The following is a 22,058-nucleotide window of genomic DNA, read 5'->3' as shown; positions in this document are numbered from 1 at the left end:
TTAGTACGAAATTGTAATGGAGGAATTCCTATTCACAATGGTATTAGTGACAGTCAACACATTTATTGAATAAGTGAGGAAAAAAAACTATGAGCAAAATAATGTAGTTGAATCAAGCACACAAAAGCATGAAAGTTTCTTGATGCAAATAAAACAAAAAATTTTCAAAATTTATGCTGTTACAACAGGGACCGATGCAACATTGCATCAAATTCTAGCTTTCTGTGTACAGTATTCACTGAGTTAGGAAAGAAAATAGTAGTCGAGGTCGACTACGCTGAGGTCGACCCCTGGCTGTCCTTTAGCGGAAAACATGACTCCATGCACTGCTGGCGGCAAGTAATACTACCCAAAAGACGTCACCCTGCAGATAACAATTATGGCCTTCAGAACAGTGATCTCTTCCAATCAGCGCTCAGCAAAACCAGAAATTTTTGGGGAGCGAATGCGAAACTTATTGAGGCATGACTGTTGACGCTCTGTGTCAGTGTGATGTAGTTTCGCTCTCAGTGTTAAAGTCTGAAGAGCTGAATTCGTCTTCCGAGTCATCACTGCTGCTGCTCGCATCCAAAAACGAGCTCTCTGATGCGTCAGCTGCTGCGGAAACGGCCATTTCCATGCAGCAGGAGAGCGCGATGTCGACACCATGATGTAAACAAGGAGCGCCGATCAGCTGGCTCCGGAGACCATCTCGATGGGCGCAGCACAGCAGAAAAATAAACCAAAAGCAAAACTGAAAGAAGGGTTCCTCTATTTCTCATTGGATGATGCCACTTGCCAAGGAGCGCTTCGACAGCGGGAAAATTCAAATCGTGAAACCATCGATAGCGGGCTATCGATGGAAATAAGTGCGGACAAGAAAGTGTTAAGTAATCAACGATCGGGGGGAAAACATAATCATTCTCTGCAATTCCCTCCACTAATCGAAAATTTCAAAAAGAAGTTGGGACCTCAACCAAACATACAAACTGCATTGCAGTCACTATATTCTCAACACCTACCTTTTATCTCATATCGGTTGTAATGCCCAGCTTCTCTTTTGTACTGTCAATACGAGACAAAGGTATGCAGTAGGAACATCACTTCAAGATGTTCCATTCACCAGTTGTTAACAAAACTAACAAAAAAAAAAGAACACTCGCTACAGGGAGAAAGCTCGCGCTTATTTACCGGCCTGGTGTGCTGTAGTTTCAGTCGTGCATTCTGCGCCGTCTGGGAGCCACGGCGAAAAAAAAAAGGAAATGTTTGGATCTGATGCCGTTGATATCGCCATCGTTTTGTTCTGATCACATTGCGGCTATCCGCAGGAACGAACAGAAAACTTACAGTAAAGCACAGAGCTAAGTTTCCTGTTGAGTTCCATTTTGTCGTAAGAGCTACCGAAATACAGCCGGAAAGTAGCCGAAAAATAAGATTTTTCTATTTTTGTGCGTGGAACTCATACGGGAACAAAACAATAGACAGTGACAGGTCCAGAGCAGCCAGTACGGCGTTCAAGAACGAGACGTTTCATGTATAAGGTTTGATTGCTCTTACTTCACCTGCTGCTTATATCTGTGTTTATACGGCACAAGGCACAATGGACAGAGACAGAGAGGAAAACAGCACACGCGGTGACTAGCCGGTTTCACTCATCAGCACCATTTCTCCTGTATGTTCACAACTCATGATCTGATCTAGTGGAATGTGCATATGCAGTGCCGGAAACCTAATTACTCACACTGTGAAAAAACGAGTCGCAAAAGGATGAAACTCACCTCAAACTTGACGTACACATCACTTTTCACTTGGACTGCGAATTTCCCGCAGATATTCGAGGACGTTGCTTCACTGAACCTATTTGTGCCTACTGTGCAAAACACTTGTTTTCAAAATATGCATCAACATTTTAAGTTGTCAGAAAGCCACCTAATAGCATGCACTGAAGAATTCGTTGAGCCATGTCGGACAACTGTGGTGAGTCATGACCCCTTAGTCAGACCGAGGAAGCAGAAAAGAACAACAATGGTGACAGACCCTGCATCTGGATTCTGACAGAACTCTCAAGGCAGTGCTGCCACTTGCACCCCTAAGTCTGTCTCTCAGCATCCCAGGAGAGGTCTTCCGATATGAGCAGTGCTACTTGAGTGGGTGGGCTGCCCGTCACACGGAAGTTTCCTTTTTTTTTTTTTTTTTCAAATGCAATCCCAATCACAGCAACTTAGAACTAAGGTTGCTAGCTGCCATCGGTGCATTCCCACTGAAAGCAAACTGGTGTGCACTGTTTCCCACTTTGTGGTTTGCTTAGTCATCAATTCAAAGCATATGTTTCTTGCAACAGACGCATGTACCATGCATGTTTGTGGCAAAATATACAAAATGGTTGTAAAATCGCCTGTTCTAGCGGGCTTTCACTATTGGAAAACAGACCTTCCCAAGCTTTTTCCACTGCCTCACAGGAGAAGCAAACACCCGCTTCTCGTGCTTGCCATATGTCCGATGACGACACTTGTTCTGGTGCAATGGCACTGCCATGGCAGTGCATCCTCTTCAGCTGCCTGTAGCCCAGACAACAATCTTTGTGACACACATGTTGCCCACCGCAGATTGATCTCTTTAAAATGGATGGCATGCAGTTTCGAGTTATGCAGCTACTGCAGAAAGCTGCACACTAAAAGCATTGCGGCAGGAAGGAGAAAAGGGGCAGAAACAGGTCCTTTGGTGATGGCACCACCGATAATACAGCCGAGGCCCACCCTCCATAGGGCGGCCCTCGATAAGTGCTTCCACAAGCTCAGTGATAGCTGCAAACAGGGATCTCAAAACAGACAGCCCGTGTCGTGCACCCGAAAAGCTGCGCGAACTTCACGCAGGTTTTTGCTGCTTTATATGCATATTGTGAGCACTGTGTGGCACTTCATCTTTCACACAGTTGAGCATGCTGGTTCATCTTCATCCTGCTCTCTCTTGTAGATACCCATCATCATCGCGGAGTGCGGTCCGCTACAGTGTGTAACCAGGCCTTCAGGTCTGCAATAAACTTGATCTGCCAAGCCCGACCTTACAATATATTCATTTGCTTTTCACATAGTTTTAATTTCTTCTTTATATCCCAACATGTCGTAAGCATCACCGTGTATTAAAAAGTTTTTGCAGTCTGGAAATGGTCCTGAACTGCCACTATATTCACTTGGCATTGCTTTCACCTGTTAACCACATAAAACATAAGCAGTTGTCATTCAATTAAACTAGCTAGTCATTTGCAGGCCCAATCCTGACCCAGGTCCATCTTTTCACAGGCCTGGGCCCAAGGCTTAAAGCCCAGGTCTTCTAATAAATGCCTGGCTTTCGGGTAAGCCCGAGCAGTGCTCTACTACACATGCATAGAAGAACAAATGTATTTCCTGTAATTGAAGAAATTGTTTCCTTTTGATGGTGTGTATGGGCTGCCATCTATTAATTCTGAATTGCCTTGGAGCAGGCGAGCCCTCGTAAGTCCCATGCACGGAATAGTGTGTTTCTGACTGCCATTAGTGCTGTTGTCTCTCTGCAGTTGATGTCCAGGTGTCGTGCCTGTGCAAGTGATGAGTCATTCTTGTATCTTATTCATCAGCGTCAAGGAGATGGCATAGCAGTTTTCAAATGCCAACATGACGTGGTAGATCCGTTGATTCAGGGAAGTACACAGTGAGAGGCCACTCTTAAACAGCCTTATTTCCGTGGCTTTGAGGCCAGTTTGTCATAGTAAAAGCAGGATCGTAACAGAACCAGTGCCCATTTTTATTAGCTTGCCTTTATCGCACTCAAATAGGCTTGCCACAATGTGAAGCTTTATCATGTTGTGGTATAGAATGGATACCCAAAGCCAAAGGCTCTCAATGTTTCCGCAGTGGCCACATTTTGATCATGGTAAGCCTGTGGGGGGTGTTCTCTGCAGCCTCCATTTTGGTGTTTCATGTGGCTGTATTAGAGCAATAGCTCTAATCCTCCAAGTACAGACCCTAGGACTGTTTGGTTTCGTCGTGGTGACCTTGAGCCAAGCTCAAACTGGGACAGCCTCGGTAGTGACAAGCCTCTTCCCCTCAGTATGGTATGCAATGGTAATGTCATGTGTTACTACCTCACCACTTCACCATGAAATGACCTTGACCTTTAAATGTGATTCTCAGCAATGCGATTCTCAGCAATGTGATTCTCAGCAACGTGAAAGGCCATATGACAGGCAAGCGATGATGCGAGCTGAATGGGTGGTAGTAGCACACTCAAGCAAAAGACAGGTCAAACTCGAACTTAGTTTAACCCCTGCTAATTTCTTGCTTGCCTGCAGACACTGGTGACAGTACAGGACATGAGTTCTGAAGTGGTGTTCCAGATCAGCCTGCTGTCTCAACTGGAGGAGCTGCATCTGGGCGAATGTACGAACTGGTCTGAAACGGTAAGGCTTGGAAAATGATGTGGAAAAAGAAATCTCAAATTTTAGGGCAGTCATCTTGGGTCTGTTTCACAATAAGATGTCATTAATGTAGAAGTCACGAAAATATTTTTTTAAGTAGGCGGTGCATGGCTACAGTCAAACCCGGATACATCGAAGGGGATGGCGAAATGTTTCGATATATCGATAATTTTATATACAGAAATTGCTTCAGACGCCACTTGCGATTGTGAAAAATGATACCGTATTTGTCACACAATCAACCCACTTGCATAATGAACCCACCCTCCACTTTTGCCCCTGAGAATTTGAAACAAAGAAAAAGAAACATTTTTTAGCTCTGGTTAAGGTCAGTTGCATTAGCAACAGCTGCATGGCTACGCTTGTAGTTTCTGCTTGTGGTGTAACTTGGTGTTTGGCTGTATAGTAAAGACATGGCAAGGCAGTGTTTAGACAAAAACTATGCTTTTGTTGTTTTTATCCCGATGAATACGCTACGGCGATCTGTACAGTGGTGAGACTTTGTCTCAAATTTGTCAATGACGTGCCCAGTTTCCTCCGAGGCTCTGTGTAGCACAAGTTCTAAGCTACTTCCCGAGTAGTGCAGCGCGTTCTGCTGTCTCTTGAGCGCGTTGCCTCTTTCTAGCTTCATCCTGTTGCCATTGCTTCTCTTTGCACTCTCCATAACGACAGAATTCTACCGAGGCGCAGTGAGCATACGAGGGGGTACCCAAAAAAAACTGAACTTGTTTCCTTTTGAACCTATTTACTCACATTTTAAGCCTAACCATTCAACCTCCTTCAAACTACTCTTCTCTTGCACTAATACACTTGTCTAATCTTTCATTCCACTTTTCAAAAAATTGTTCAAATTTATCTTTTGTGATACTTGACAGTGCCTGCGTCATTCTTTACTTTTCTCCTCAACATCAGCAAAACGCTTTCCTTTCATAGATTTTTTTCATTCCGGGAAACAAAAAAAGTCACACAGGTCAAGGTCCGGTCAATATGGGGGGTGAGGAACAGGGATCAAACCATTTTTGGTCAAATATTGGTGATTGCACGAATTTTTTCAACATTTTTATATGTTCGGGCTATGGAAGGACAACCAGAGCGAGGTTGGTCATCAATTGACAGTTCAGCAATTTTGAAACAGGAGAACTGCTCAAACACTTGAGTTTTCTCCATAGCATCATTCTTGTACGTCGTTTTTAACATTTCAAGAGTTTCTGTTCCATTTTTTTCTGAGCAGAAAACACAGTTTCACCGCCGCACGCTGTTCGGGAAAATCAGTCATTGCAAAAACGACACTCACAGAAAACAGTTGTCACTATAAACTGCGAAAGTTAGTACGAGTCAGTCGGCTGACTGACTCTGGAATGTTCACTCTATGCACTCCTAGCGGCAGAACACGGTACTACAAAAGTGCTGCCCACCAAAAAATTAGTCCGGCTTCTTTTGGGTACCCCCTCGTATATATATTATATACACTGAACGACTGATTTTTCGGACCCTCTAGGGAATGCAAAAATGTCTGAAAATTTAGGCAGTCTGAAAAAATGAATGCATGAAAAAGACTTACCATTTTACAAATATTTCTTGGATCAAAACAGTCAAGGACGAGGTATTAGGCTTCCGAAACACCAAGCATGAAAAAGAGCAGTTCAAAAACTATGCAGCCGACAGCCTGTTCATTATGCATGTGTCACGGCAGCCGGCGTTATTGCTGCAGTGTCTTAAAGAACTTGTCGATTCTTGTTTGGACGGCGTTCCGCTTGCATGCGATCATATTCGCCTCGATATGAGCAAGAGTCACGTCAGCGCTGTACACTGATGAAAGCGTGAGCAATGCTCGCGTCAACTCTGCGCTCGTAGGTGGCGCAGACGTTGGCTTCTCATTCTCAACACCAGAGTCTTCCGAATCCTCCACAACCTGACGGACTAGTTCCTCATTGGTTAGTTCTGCACAGAAGTCGAGCTCGTTGTCAGCGTCGACAAACTGTTCAAAAGCTATTACTGTCGGTATGGAAATCCCAGCAGAGCGGAGGTCGTTGATCGCGTCGTCCATGGGCAGGCACATGTCAATCACGTTGTCACATTCAGGCAAGTCTGCTGCCTCTGTGGTGAGTGCGAAGCCTGCCTGGCGAAAACAGTTGCGAATTGTGTCTTCCTTCACTGTCTTCCATGCGTCCGCAAACATTTCGACAGCAGACCGAAGGTCAACGTTGTAGCCTTTGCCGCTTTCCGCACACAACACCATGTGGTTTAGCACCCATTAACGATACAAAAGTTTCAGTCCATCGGTTGAAGAATTGCAGTCGTGTTGGGCGGCATGAACTCAAGCTGTAAAGCCTTCAAATTCTTGATGTGACCATGAGCGGCACGGTTGTCAACGAAGAGCACGACACGTCTGTTCTGAAGTTCAAACTTCCTGTCCAACCTGCGGACGTGATTTTCAAACAACTGCTGAGTGACCCATGCCTTTTTGTTGGCTTCGTACAACACTGGCAGCGATGCCCCTTTAAAGCACTTCGGGTTCTTCAACTTCCCGATTACAAGCAAAGGAAGCTTCTTGCTGCCAGACGTGTTGCTGCCGACAAGAACGGTCAGCCACTCTTTACTGTGCTTGCCACCGTGGCATGGGTCACCAGCAAAAGCAAGCATTCTTTCTGGCAACATCCTATAAAATAAGCCAGTTTCATCGTAGTTGAAAACATTGTCAGCAGAGAACTGCTGCGCAAAGACTGCAGTTTTCTGTTAAGCAACACTTGCTGTTGGGCTAGTTGGTTCAAATCCATATTTGGGAACACAGCGCGGAACAGGACGCAACGCAAGAGAACGAAGGTAGACAGGACGGAGCACTGAAGTTCAGCGCTCCGTCCTGTCTACCTTCATTCTCTTGTGTTGCGTCCTGTTCCGCACTGTGTTCCCAAATATAGTTTTCTGTTGCGGTACTGCTCAACAACTACATTGTCGACGGCGCCGCTCTCACCGCACACCTTCTTGAACTCGAGGTCATTCCGATGTTTAAAGTTTCTCAGCCACCCATTACTAAACTTAAAATCGTCAATGCCCATTTGAAGCGCAAGAGTTTCTGCTTTTTCTTTCAAATGCCGCCCGAGACCGGCAACTGCTTTCCAGTCATTGAATTAAGCCTAACGATGAGGGCTTCCTCAAGCTTAGGGTGAACACTTAGGCTTGCATCCTTTTTTTTGGCACCAGATAGTTTTTCGGCCGCTTCCAGGACCTTGCCCTTGTTCTTGAGAAAATCCGAGGCTGTTTGCTCTGAAATGCTGAACTCCTTATCCACGTCAGCCTGCGATTGTCCACTCATTACTTGATTAATAATGGCGGCTTTCTTCTATATCGTTAACGGACGGTACTTTTTTCCGCGCTTCGATGCCATCGGCGAGGACCGAGTGGGGGCCATCGCGGGCAAGCAAAATCTTCTTGTTGCAAAGTGTTAAAGCACCTAGGCCTAGCTTCGCAGAGCACATTTGACACAATACGTAGCACGTAGCAAAACCATGCACCAGCTTAGCGAAACACTATGTGGTCTACGATGAGTCTGCGCAGCGAAAAAGCGAAACATTCGCGGCGTCGACGGCGCTTCCGGAAACTCCGGACGAGGCGCTGGTGAACATAGCCAGAGTGGCCAAACCAAACCGGAGTGTGATGGCTAGGTACGGCTAGTTGTTCAAAGCTGTGACATGGTACCCACACTGGGAGATAGCCAAAATGATGGCTTTTTATGATTGCAGTTGCAGTTTCAGAATTTCCGTCGCATCAAAAAGTCAGAAAAATTGGATGGGGGGGGGGGGGGGGGTTCGAGCATCCGAAATTTCAAGTGCCCTTATACATTGATTCTATGGGGCTCGTGGCGGTGCCGTGAAGACATCCGAGATATTGGGCATGTCCGAAAATTCGATTGGTGACTGTATATATATACCCCCGCGAAGTGTCACCTCCTCACCCTCTACCTCGGCGGAGAGCACGCATCAGGCGGGAGCAAGTGACTGCGCGTGGCAGAGGCATGGCGCTGACGACAGCGACACCATGTGGTGGAGCTTAACTGAAATGGCTGCTAGGCAACGGCTGTTCAAGGCTATTTGTGGCCACCAGCTATGCGACGAGATGAAATCTGAATTAATGTTGTTAAACACAACAAAAAGCGTTAATGGCAGTGCACATGCAAGCGATTTAGCGAACTCAGCTATGAGCGGCAGTTACAGAGTGGAAAATTTCCAACTTGTTGGAACAGCGTTGCTCTCACCGCTCGAGCCACCGCAACAGCTCAAAACAGGTTTTTGCGTCACCATGGCAAAAATCTCGAGTGTTTCCACTTGCATGTGAAACAACCCTTAAGTCGCTGACTGTTTTTCAGACTCTGTGGGTCCCGCGAAATGGCCCAATAATCAAAGTCCAAAAAAAATGAGCTTTACAAATCACAAACTTTGCCGCTCCCCATGTCACATTTATAAGTCAATAATAGGGAGTTATTGTATAGCCCATAAGCACGTGCCAGCACGGGCACGCTGACTGGTCCCAAAAGGGCAGGCGTGTGCGCCACCGGGAAGCATGTACCGTATACAGTCGAACCTGGATATATCGAACCCAGATAATTCGAATTTTAGTTATATCGAACTCATGGAATATCCCCTTGAAAATCCCATGTAAAAGCACAGGAAAGCTGCGTCTTATATCGAAATCAGTTTCATCGGTATCGAAATTAGTTTCACCGGTCGTTCGATACATCGAACTCCGCTCCACGCACTGGAAGGTGCGTGTTCCCCAAATCTGATCGCATTACCCTCGGCCGTTTGCCGTGTAATGTTTTTGAGCCATGCGCAGAAGGAATGAGAGGGAACAGTTTGGCAATGGCTGGTCTAGAAAAGCGCCGCGCTTGTTCCCCAAAGGCACGTGCATCTACGGTGATCGTTTGCTGCGCATCAGCACGTGACATTTGCTAGCCTTGTGCATAAACAAATGAGAGGGAATCGGTCAGGCAACAGCTCGGTATGGAGCAGATGCAGCCAATGCATCCGTGGTGTTTGGGAGAGGGGAAAAACGCGATAGAGGGAAGCGCAAGGGTGTGCCCATTCTTCTGCCCAGCTTTCTCTCTCCTTGCTCTCTTCTCCCTGGTCTTTGTTAGCAGCAGTACGCACTATGCATTCGCGCCAAGCAAGCTCAGCCCGTGGCAGACAGAATATCGTGGTGGTGGCCTACCCTTTATAGCAGGTCGCCAGTTTAACTTCACAAAGCTAAAGGTGTGCGCTTTCTCCGGTGTGTATTGTGAACCCTCTTCGTGTGGCGGCTGACATGCGATGCACGTCTCGTGTCGTCATGCTGAACGTGTGTAAACTATGGCAGTGCAGACGTTTAGAAGCGGCGGATGTTTTTTTTGTGTGTGTGAAAGTCTTCCATCCTTGTACTGAATGTGCTGCATAGCGTAAATGCTATTTTGGCAGTGGACGTTAGGAAGCGGCAGATTTTTTTTTTGCGAGAGTCGTCCATTTTTTCATCCATGAATCAACAAAAGCACACGGTCAGCTGCGATAATGATAGTGGCTTTTAGCATTCTTGGCTTCAAATGGCATTTCAGCTATCATGCTTTCCAATGATTTTGTGGTAGTGGACTACGGCTGCCTCAAGCACGGCGTGATAAATCGAACCAGGCTTGTGGAATTGAGCCATCATGGACACTGTGCTAAGTTCACTCCCCGCCACCACAGCAGCTATCAAAAGATAAACATACCATGACGTTATCGCTGGGCAGCATCTTGGCATGCTGCTAATAAATGAGCTGTGGATGCGACGGCCGAAACAGAGGGACACACCACCGACATGCGAGGGAAAACGTTCGCTTGGGGCAAAAGTGGAGGGTAGGTTCATTATGCGAGTGGGTTGATTATGCTATAAATACGGTATGATTTTTCACGATTGTAAGCGGCACCTCAAGCCTATTTCTGTATATCGAATTAACGATATACAGTCGACGACCGATTTTTTTCACTCTCAACTGACCACGAAAATGGGAGAAAAATTGGACAGTCCGAAAAAATAAATGCGCACCAAAAAAGCTAAATTTATTGCCTATTATTGACTTTGAGGCCAGAAAAAGTCATGAATGCTTTTCTGCACCACACTCTGCTGCCGTGCTAACAGGTTCACCTGAATTTCGGCTAGAGTCGTGTCGGCGTAAGCTGATGAAAGGGTTGCGACCGCTTTTATCAGCTCAGCTTGCAATGGCTGCGCTGCTGCAGGGGAGTCATCGTCGTCGTCGTCGCTCTCAGACACCGCAAGCACTTGGCGAATAATTTCTGCATCTGTGAGCCCAGCGCGTAGTTCCAACTCATGGTCCATGTCTATGAACTCTGAAAATGAGACGGTCGATGGACTTTCGACACCTGCAGTGCGAAGGTCGTCAATGACCTGCTCACTGCCTGACAGCTGCTCGACGACACTTTCCTCTTTCAAGGCAGCCGACTTGTCATTCAGCACAAATCCCGCGTGGCAGAAGCAATTGCGCAGTGTTGTGGGTGCCACCGACTTCCACGCATCAGTGAGCATGCTAAATGCTACGAGCAAATCGACAGAGTAGGTTTTCCCACTGTCGAGGCACACCACTACCATCAACCACTGGATCACAACATCAACTCCGTTGAGTGCCTTCTCGCTGCCGAGTTGCATGCAAAAAAAAAATGCTCCTTATAAAATCCAGAAACAGCTTCTTCAAGAACTAAAGCCGATTCAATTAAATGCGAGCCACAGTAGCGAGAGAACGTAGTTCGCCTATTAGCACAACCCTGGCTAGGCCTATCTGCTATGCTCGGCAGTGCACCTGAAACGCACGGCAAACACACAAAGGAACAGGCATTCGAAGCGATCAAGCTAAAAGAATAAAAAAAGCATTCCAGCAACGAGCAGCGACATTGTTTAGGAAGGGGAAGCTGCAGGCAAATAGTATAGCCTCGATCCAGCATCAACTTAGCTGAGGAGCGACATGCAAGGCCGGCACCGGTTTCGAGGCTATCAAAAAAAAAAGAAACAAGATGGCGGCGACACTGCTCAAAATGTGCGGCAGTTGGCCTGGCTGATGCTTGGAATGTCCGAAAAATTGAATAGCCCACCCTGGAGTGTCCGAAATTTTGAGCCGCATAATACATTGACATTATAAGGTGTGTCCTGGGGCCGATAAATAGTCCGAAAGCTAAACATTTCGACAGATTTGCCTGTCTGGTTGGGTTGATAACTAAATAAGACTTGAAATTTCTCCAACCAACACTTTTATTTTATAAAACCCGACGTTTCGGAGCCGGCTCGGCTCCTTCTTCAGGGGTGCATGACGCGGGGCTGCGTGCAGCTATAAGTAAAGGAATGGTCGAGGGGGAGAAGAAGGTGGGGGGGGGGGGGGGAGAATGGGGAGGGGGTGGAATGTGTGTGAAAGGAATGAGAAGGAAGGAGGGGGGTTTAGACGAGTGAGGGTGCCGCAGGTGCAGGTGTGCTCGCTGGCGACTTTTTTCTTTTCTTCTGTGAAGTGGCCAGGAGAGAGCGAAGACCTTGCAAGTATACAGCAGGGAGGTTGCCTGTTGTCCGGTTGATGTTATTTGCGGTAGACTGTATGTGCCATGACTCGAGGAGGCGTCTTTTGCGGTAATTGGTCTCGGTCTCCAAGATGAACGTTTCTTCGAAATTTATTCTGTGGTCGGAATCTTCTGAATGTTCAGCTATGGGGTTGCGTTCTCTTGAAAAATTTTTCAAGAGAACGCAACCCCATAGCTGAACATTCAGAAGATTCATTCAGAACATTCAGAAGAACATTCAGGCAACCTCCCTGCTGTATACTTGCAAGGTCTTCGCTCTCTCCTGGCCACTTCACAGAAGAAAAGAAAAAAGTCGCCAGCGAGCACACCTGCACCTGCGGCACCCTCACTCGTCTAAACCCCCCTCCTTCCTTCTCATTCCTTTCACACACATTCCACCCCCTCCCCATTCTCCCCCCCCCCACCTTCTTCTCCCCCTCGACCATTCCTTTACTTATAGCTGCACGCAGCCCCGCGTCATGCACCCCTGAAGAAGGAGCCGAGCCGGCTCCGAAACGTCGGGTTTTATAAAATAAAAGTGTTGGTTGGAGAAATTTCAAGTCTTATTCGATAAATAGTCCGAATAGTCAAGCATGTCCGAAAAATTTGGTGTCAAAAAAATTCAATTGTGGACTGTTACGAACTATTTCATGATTCCCTTCGAGTTCGATTAATCTGGGATCGACTGTATGCTGTACGGGCAGAGGCATATTACTTTTTATTACTTTTGGGCAGCCTCACCATAGTATATGTATACTTTAAGGGCCTCTCCCGTGTAAAGGCCACACCCCTAACTTGGGGGGGGAAATTTTGAAAACAGCCAAACGTGGAAGTTCATGCACTAGCACAGGTTAGCCTCATGAGCCCTCATTAATGGCGCTAGCTGCTTTCAGCCCCAATCATCAGTATTGTAAGACCTTGTGCGACGCGGTCTTCGCCGCATGCCGCATTTTTGCATTTGTTTTTGTACCAGCGCCATTTCTTCTTTGTGTGGTGGTAGTGCAGCTTTTGCGTGCAGCGTTATTCAGTGTATCGTGGCCTGTGTTCACTGCTCACCGACTATGGGCAGATTTGGCTTGGTACACCACCACCTTCAAGCTGAAAGTCGTAGCCTACACCAAAGAACACGGCAAGCTGGTGGCTGGATGCAAGTTCGAAGTCGACGAGAATCGTGTGCGTCGGGGGTGCAAGCAAAAAGAACAATTCTCTGGTACAAACCGCGGGAAGCAGCGAAGGTTTCCTGAACTTGAATAGGAATTTGTTGAGTACATCCCAGCGACCAGAAAAAACATCTATCAACGGAGATGATCCGCGTGAAATTCGTTGCCATCACTTGCCACATGGATATTCCGCCTGCAAGTTTTAAAGCAAATAGGGGATGGCTTGAGCGGTTCATGATTCGGCACACTCTCTCCGTTCAAAGCAGAACAACACTGTGTAAAAGGCACTCAATGAATATGAGATCGAACTGTTAAAGGTTCACCGTTTTGTTGGTTGGTTTGTGGGGTTTAACGTCCCAAAGCAATTGAGGCTTGGGAGACGCCGTAGTGGAGGACTCCGGAAATTTCGACCACCTGGGGTTCTTTAATGTGCACTGACATCGCACAGCACACGAGCGCCTTGCTTTTTGCCTCCATCGAAAAGAGGCCGCCGAGGCCGGGATTCGATCCCGCGCCCTTGGGAACAGTAGTCGAGCGCCGTAACCACTGTGCCACCCCGGCGGGGTGGTTCATCGTATTGTGAACAGGCTTCGGATGTGTACAGGCTTCGGACGGAGCATGGCTACGACCTTTCACTAATAGGGAACACGGACCAGATTCCTGCCTAGTTTGATACGCCAGAAAATAGTACGGTTGACTTTAAAGGTGCAGAAAGCATCGTTATGCACACAACTGGCGCCAAGCATCAAATGTGCATGGTGATGTTGTGCATCACTGCCGATGGCAGAAAGCTGCCACCGTACGTGGTCTTTAAAGGAAAGACATGGCCCAAAGAGAAGTTTCCTGATGGAATTGTCATTCGTGTCCACAAGAAAGGTTGTATGTGTGATGAACTCATTTTGGACTGGGTCAAAACTGTGTGGGCGAACCGACCGGGCGGCTTGTTGCAACGGAGGGCTTTGCTCGTCCTCGGCAGTTTTCGAGGCCATCTCGCAGACCTGGAGGAATGATAAGTCTTCCACTTGACGTTTCTGTCAATTGGTCATTTAAGGCCGAATTCCGGTGATGCTACTCGGAGTAGATGGCAGCGGATATTCATGAGAAAATGCCTACTGGACGATTGAAGAGGGCATCCCTGCAGCAAGATTGTATGTGAAATTTAAGCGCATGGTGTTTAGTGTCATCTGACATTGTTGCTGAGAGTTTCAAGGTGACTGGTATCTCGAACTAGATGGATGGCACCAAAGATGAATTGGGAAGGTGCCGATGACGTGAGCTCGTCAGATAGCTGCCAAAGCGATAGCGACGAGAAAGTTCCTTGAATAAAGTGTGGTCACTCAGCAGTGTTTACGTTATTATTTAGAACAGTCACAGCAACAGTAAGGCTTTCATGCAGATAGATATAGGCCTGACTCGTGTAAGAGCCGTATTCTGTCAAAATTGCGGAAAAAGTGTGGCTCTTTTATGAGCATATACGGTAACTTGCTCAAAGGGGTAACCACATGCGCAGTGGTGCCCTGCAGAAGCGGATCATGCTAATCTCTCACTACTGTAGCACTCCTGTTAGAATATCTCGGCCAGTCGATGATTTGGTCATGCCCATGCCACTTCATGATGTACTGTGAAGCACAGGTCATGCTCATGCCGCAAACGAATGCAACACGGTGCACAAAGCAATAATCGCAGTAACATTCATATTCCATTTTCATGGTTAACGATGGTAGCATAGACTGCAAGATGGAATTCACGAGAAAAAATTAAACAAGTGGAACGAGAGCCTGCTTGAATACGCAGTGGCACATAGTTCGAATTATTCATTGCGCAACCGAGGCATGTTCGAATGAACAGGATTTTTTTACACACTTTTATGGATCTTGGCTGGACCAAGTAGTGTAGTGTGGATTATCTGAAAATTCTAATTGGTGGGGTTCGAATCAATGAGCTTTCACAGTACACTAAACCCTCGTTAACACAAACTCACATATCTCAAAAAATTGGTTAAGCAAAATTTTCCACGCCGCGCTTTCACCTCCTATATGTGCTATGCATTAGCTCCCGTTTATCTCGAAGCATTTTTCGGGCGTAATGCGGATACAGTCAAGTCTCGTTACAAGAGACATTTAAAAATGGTTTGGTCGGTTTTCCTATGTCTGCCATGTTAACAACATTGCATACAAGAGACATGGTTACAAGACACAACAGGAACTGGTGGGCTAGTTGGTCTGAAGTATCTAGTGAAGCAGCGCAATGGCGCAAGGCCAGAGGAAGATAGAGACTGTGTTTGTCCCTTTTTTCCTCTGGCCTTGTGCCGTTGCGCTACTTCACTAGATATGGTTACAGGAGACACTCGGTTACTAAGGACAACTTTTTCAGGTCCTGGAATAAATTCTCTACTATTTAGAAGACACACAACCCGGGTGTGCTCATGCAATGCAGCTGAAGTGTACCAACTCATAAATGATGCACTTCAGATTCCCTTAGCTAAACTCTGTTCCATATCAGCATCCTTTTTGTTGTATATGTCAGGAACTGAGAATTAGTGCTTCCCCTGGCATCTCATTACTGTCACCTTCGAAGCAAATCAAAATGCATGAATGACATCCAGCATATATAACTCCTCGCTGTTAAAATTTAATCACAAGATGAAAGCGCAGAATCCCGATGCCTTTCTCTTTGTGGACAATGCTTCTTGCAGCACCGAAGTTCTCGTGCTCAAAGCCACCAAAGTTATTTTTTCTCTCCAAACTCCACACCCTACTTTCAACCAATAGACAAAAACACTATGCACTCTGTCAATTGCTGTACAAAACAAGATTGGTAGAATGCCTGTTGCTCGAGGGGCAGCAAGACTGTACAGTAGTAATTGATGCGAAGTTTGCTTTTCAGGTGATTTCAGGTGTCTGGAATTTTTTGCGTCTGAACTCCACACCCTACTTCCAACCAATAGACAAAAGCATTATGCACTCTGTCAAGTTGCTGTACAAAACAAGGTTGGTAGAGCACCTGTTGCTCGACGGGCAGCAAGACTGTACAATAGTAATTTATGCGAAGTTTGTTCAGGGGATTTCAGGTGCCTGAAATGGCCTGAGAAGTGAAGCTGTGAAAAACCGTCTCATTCAAGCAGGCTTTAAATGTGATGACATGATGTAAGAGGGCCCGTATATGGATACTGTGGAAAGCTTCCTTGAAAATGAATCTTGGGCGAGCATACAAGAGACTGCTGAGGTACTAGATTCTATAGAGGAATTCATATCTGCAGATGCGAATCTTGTGTGCTTCCGAAGAGCTTACAGACAGTGTAATTCTTGTGCAAGTAAATGGCACATGTGCCATAGAGGAAAAATGTTAACATTTGAAGGTGACGAGCATGTAAAAGTGCTTCAAAGGTATTAGAGAAACAGGAAGGTTTGCAAAGTGAAGTGCTTTACTACCAAAATTTGGGAAGGAACACACTCTACTCTCAAAAATACATACTAGTATGAATAGCTTCTTTAAGCTTTCCTGGACAATTCCCTGTTAACGCGTGTGAATGCATTTATATGCTGATGTGCAATAAACTGATCAACACAGTGCTTTTAGAATTTTCAGTTACAAGAGACCTTGCTTACAAAAGACATCTTTTTCGGGTCCCTTGAGTGTCTCTTGTAACGAGGTTTTACTGTATGTCGAAATTTTTAACGGAAGGACCGAAGGCAAAGCTCATTACCGAAGGTGATAGGGGCTCCGAGAGAGCGCTTTGTTCTTATAGTAAGTGCCAAACACAGTCACGTTCGAAGAGTGAATGCAAAATTCCTGTGGACGCAGCCATTTTTCGCCTTGGTAGCAGTCACGTGAGCGCCGATCGCACGTGCGGGCTGAAGGGTTTAATCGGGCATGGTTCGGTCAGCTGCCCTCCGCACGTGCATACCAGCAAGAGTGATTTAGTTATTGTGTGGTTCTTTTTTATCACGCTATGTGCACGAAGCGTTGACTGATTTTTGTTGTGTATGTGCTGTCTGCAACACTTGCTCCACAACAAAGTTGAATGCAGCGGTGGCGACCAACGGCTTATGTGACACGTTTAGCAGCTCGAGGACTCTTTTGTCGGGCCGAACGCCAATGTGGAGCGGGCAAGCATTACCCAATTCTTCCTTCAAAAATTATAAAGTTGAGTTTTTCCTGAGAATTCTTTTGCGTTTATTACAAAAGCTCCCTTTGTGCAGTGGAGCGTCGATGGACGCGACGGGCCTAGGGCCGCCAAAGCATTTTCGCTCGTCGCTGCGTGCTCAGGTTGTTGTGTGCTCACAAAGCAACGCTGAAAACGCGCCTCTGTCGCAGTGGTCCGTCGCTCCATGCAGTGTGCACCAGCAGCAACGACAGGTATTGCCGGTGGAGTCGCACGACTGATCGCTAGGTATTGTCACCAGAAATTTTTGGCATTTTGCTTAACTCGAAACTCCGCTTATCTCGAAATTTTTCCCGGATTTTTACAACTTCGAGGTAACGAGGGTTTACTGTATTATAATATGAATTTCCGATCATGAAGCTACCCATTTTAAATGCAAATGCTATGCTTTGCACATGGCTTCCCAAAAATTAAGCACACCGTTACCGTTTCTTGAGTGGTGTTCAGGAGGGTACAGTTGAATCCCGCTATAACGAAATTCACGGTGCACGAAAAAAAATTCGTTCTCGCGGAACTTCGTTATCGCAAAAATTTGACGTGAAACGCAGAAAGAATTGCCCAAGCAGCAGCAAAGGCGTTTAATGCCAAAAATCTGTAAGCTTGGTTTGCTTACGCTTCACGGCGAGCAACGCCGTCACGCGATTTTCGCACTCGGTCAGCAAACCCATTGCAACATCGTCGTCTCGGACAGCAACGAAATTCCTGATGACATCAAAAGCGTCCATCACCTGTACGGCGGTTGCCGCAGCCGGCGCTTCCTGTACGTCGTCGTCTTCTTCATCGGAAGAGTCCTTATCATTCCGGGCAGCTTTTATGATCTGCTCATCACTCACATCTTCGTGAACAACAACACAAGCGTCAGCGCCGATGTATTCGTCGAGCTCGAGATTAGGCGGCACGGTTCCTATTTCTCCCAGCGTTTTCCAGGCGGCCGCGATCCCCGGAGCCGGTGACGCCGCTTCGTCGTCGTCTGTAACGCCTGGTGTTAGGCCAGCAGAGTGTACGGGTCGACCTTCGGCAAATCCGGCGTGCCTGAAACAGTTCACAATTACTGAGCGCCCCAGTGTGCTCCAGGCAGCAGACATAATCTGCAGTGCCACGTACAAGTCCACCTTCGTGTCTCGGCCGGTTTCAGTGTTAAAAAGCAGCCGCTGAATTAACCTCCCGCGGTAAGCGCGCTTCAGGCTAAGAATCACGCCCTGATCGAGAGGCTGTAAGACAGACGTGCAATTGGGAGGGAAAAACCTCAGCTCCGTGTTAGTGAGCTTGACTTCGTCGGAGTGATGCGCTGAACAATTGTCCAAAAGCAAGCAAACTTTACGGCCCTGCCGCTTCATGTCGCGGTCGAATGCCATCATCCACTCGGTGAAAATAGCGCGGGTCATCCATGACTTGTTGTTCTCCTTGTACTGCACAGGTAGGCTACGAGTTCCCTTAAAACAGCGCGGCTTGGCACTTTTGCCTATGACTAACGGCGGACGCTTGTCCGAGCCATCCATGTTTGTGCAAAGCAGCACTGTGATGCGTTTTTTGCTGTGTTTGCCGCCGTGACAGCGCTGCCCCTTGAAGTCGAGCGTCCTAGCCGGCAACATCTCGTAGAATAGCCCGGTCTCGTCGGCGTTGTAAATGTCTGCAGGCGCGAAGTTGCTTAAAATTCCGGCCATGTTACTCGCCTTCCAAGCAGCTGCTCCGTCCACGTCTGCTGACATTGACTCGCCGCACAACACTTTTCCAACGATGTTATGGCGGGCCTTGAAACGGTTTAGCCAGCCAATGCTGGCTTTAAAATCATCAATGCCAAGTAGGCATGCATAGTTCAAGGCTTTCTGCTGGACGATGCTTCCGGACAGGGGGACGTTGCTGGCTCGTGCTTCCACAAACCACGCATGCACTGCTTTGTCCAACTCTTCATGGAGGGGCCGCGTCACCTTTTTGTGCTTCGAGGATGTGCCTGAAGCAAGTGCCATTCTCACGCTGTCCTTATTGCCTAGAATCGTTGACAGCGAACTTGCAGGAATTCCGAAGTCTTCAGCAATTGCCGCTTTCTTCCTTCCGCTTTCTGCTTGGGCGATTATTTGAGCTTTTTGCTCAAGGGAAAGAGTTTTGCGTTTTTTCACTTGCGTTGCCATCGTGTCCTGCGGATGAAAACTCGTCGTTGTCGAAGAGAAAGGCAGCGAGTGAACAACGCGACCACGACACAAAGCCAAAATGGCGGAACTGCAATCACGTGATTTCATGCTTAATGTGGCTTTGGATTTGACTTGGACTTCTCGCCAATAAAACTAGTTTTGGTTTCGATTTTGAACGCGAAAATTTCGTTGAAGCGGAAACGCTCTGCAAAAATGGTTCGTTGTGCAGAGAAATTTAGGCCATTAATTCTTATAGGATACTCGCGGGGAATAAAAAATTATTCGTTGTCGCGGAAATTTCGTTGTGGCGGTATTCGTTGTGGCGGGATTCAACTGTAGCATCTTGGACCTTTTGGAGCAGGACTGTGATGAATTTGCGGAAAAACATAATATTTATTTATACGTACTGCAGCCTTATGAGGGGGCTTCACAGGATTGGTGCATAAAAAAACACAGTGGTGGAACTGCTGCACCAATTGCGCCAAACCAGAAATCCTACTATATGCTGCTATAAAATTGATTTTTTGCCTACTTCTGCGCCAAAAGTCACGAATAACTGTCGACAGCAAAACTGAACTGTCGCGGAACTAAAACTGACATCTGCTGGCAACAGTGTGTTAAGCAGAAGAATATTTTTGCAGGTTCTGAGCGGCGATTACGTGACACAAAATTGACGTTTGTCTACACTTCTGCATTTCCTGCCGGTGTTTTTTTTTTTCGATCTACTGGAAGGGAGTGAGAGGAGGCTGCAAGATATCGAGTCCAATGCGCGGGAAGGTGAAAGGAGGGGCTGGCAGGTTGGTCGTCGAAGGGTCGAAGCACGTTAAAATGCGCGACAGCTTTGAGCTGCCCTGGGCGCTCGCTTAGTTTATGTGCATGCTCGCGGTGTTTGTGTGTGTGCGAAGGATGTGCGAGCAGGCTGGCCAACGGTGACGGCACAGTTTCAAGCGACTCACAAGTGGTGGTTTGGAACTGCTCTTGGCAAAGCACAGCTGGGGCAGTATGCACGCTTGCTTCCATCTTCTTTTTCGTACGAGGAGGTATGAGCTGCGATGACCTGAGTAGCAGCAACGGGAGCGCTAAGGATTTGACTGTTTCTGTGTGCCTGCACCGGACTCTGTTAGCCACTTTTGTACGTTCAACACCTTACGTGGAACACCGTGTATAAATTAACAGCTTAATTCCACATGTCAACGTTTACGCGCCATTTAGAAGATCATCGCAGTCTTGACAGTTATTTCTTTTCCTTCACTACGGAACTGCATGTGTGTGGGCGCCCGTCTGAAAATAACTCATGCACAGGTACTCAATATATTTGCAGCCCCGCATACGGTCTGTAAGTACCCTTGGACGTCTTCATTACCATGAGGAAAGCATACGCACAATCCCTACTGTGCGCTGCGAACAAGTAGACTCACGACTCCGAGTCCCTGCGCCACTTTGATTAACCAGCCACCCCACCAAACCACCGGAAGAAAATAAACGAAGGCAAAAATTACGAACGCACGGAATCGGTGCTCCCTGCGTATCGCGCCGTTTGACTGAGCAGCGCCAGCAGCGCGCCTCTCTGGAGGAAAAAAATATTCTTCCCCCTTTCCCTCCAATCACCACGAGTCTCAAAGGAAAAAGGCATCTCGACGTTACCCTGATGTACAGGATAAGGACACCCAGAAAAGAAGTCAGAATTGGGTAAAGGTACAGGAAGAGATCAGGTTGGCCAGGAATATGAGCACCATTGCTGAACTGCTTTTCTCAAAAGTCGTCAAGCCTTAAAATTTTGCAGACGTTGAGAGTGGACAAACCCTTCTGAAGAATGGACAGGAAGGCTCACAGCAGCATTGTTCAAGCTGCAGTCAAGGCAAGAGAAGAAATAGGGCCTTAAAGTTGCAGTTTTAATAAGCTCCAGTTCTGAATTTCTAGAGAGATTTTATATTAAGACAGCCAGCAACCTTTTTTTCAAGGCTGTGGTGTTTATAATGTACTTGCATATCTCGCTATACCTTCCCTCTGAATAATAGCAGCTTTGTTTTTTAGCAAAGCCCCTTGTTTACTGAATTTGGGGCTTTTTAAGGAAAGAACAGCACTTTAGACTGCATTTGAGCTTGAAGCTTGTTTTTGCATGGCTATTGTCGTTATGTACATCTCAGCAATTGGGTTCCAAAAAAAAAGAAACCTTCTTTATTTAAGCATCTTGAGATTTGATTTTTTTTTTTATGCTAAAAAGCTGAAATATTTGCTACAATATGCCATTTTTCCTGCTACAAAACTTGAAATTTTTGCTACAAACTGCGATTTCTTCTGCTACAAAAGCTGCTACAAGAAGCCAGTTGCCAGCTCCACCAATGGAAAAAGGAAAATAAAAAAATACAAGCCACAGCAGCACATGGTGAAACACATAAATCAAAATAATGAAAAAATAGCTAAGAAATGTCAATCATAAGCATAAATTTATATACTGGTAACAAACGAACTGAGCCAGGCAATGAATTACAATGTTCAATGGTACATGGAAAAAAAAGTTTTTAAAGGTTTTGGTGCAAGCAAAGTAAGGTGTGAGATTAATGTCCTGATAGCATTTTGTTATCTTCCTGAAACGATATCAGAATGGAT

The 22,058-nt window shown here is 46.5% G+C and overlaps 1 protein-coding gene across 1 annotated transcript in view; it reads left to right on the top strand.

Moving 5' to 3' along the window:
• Nucleotides 1–22,058, top strand: part of LOC146188260 (jmjC domain-containing histone demethylation protein 1-like) — a 71,057-nt gene that overhangs the window by 38,657 nt on the left and 10,342 nt on the right. The window contains exon 6 of the mRNA XM_084603708.1: nucleotides 4,307–4,414. Within this exon, the coding sequence (XP_084459834.1) occupies nucleotides 4,307–4,414 (108 nt within the window). The remainder of the gene's footprint in view (nucleotides 1–4,306; nucleotides 4,415–22,058) is intronic.

The sequence above is a fragment of the Amblyomma maculatum genome, chromosome 5, assembly GCF_055883805.1.
Source record: "Amblyomma maculatum isolate TAMU_Amacu chromosome 5, ASM5588380v1, whole genome shotgun sequence".
NCBI lineage: Eukaryota > Metazoa > Arthropoda > Arachnida > Ixodida > Ixodidae > Amblyomma > Amblyomma maculatum.
This window is presented reverse-complemented; position numbering and strand designations above follow the sequence as displayed.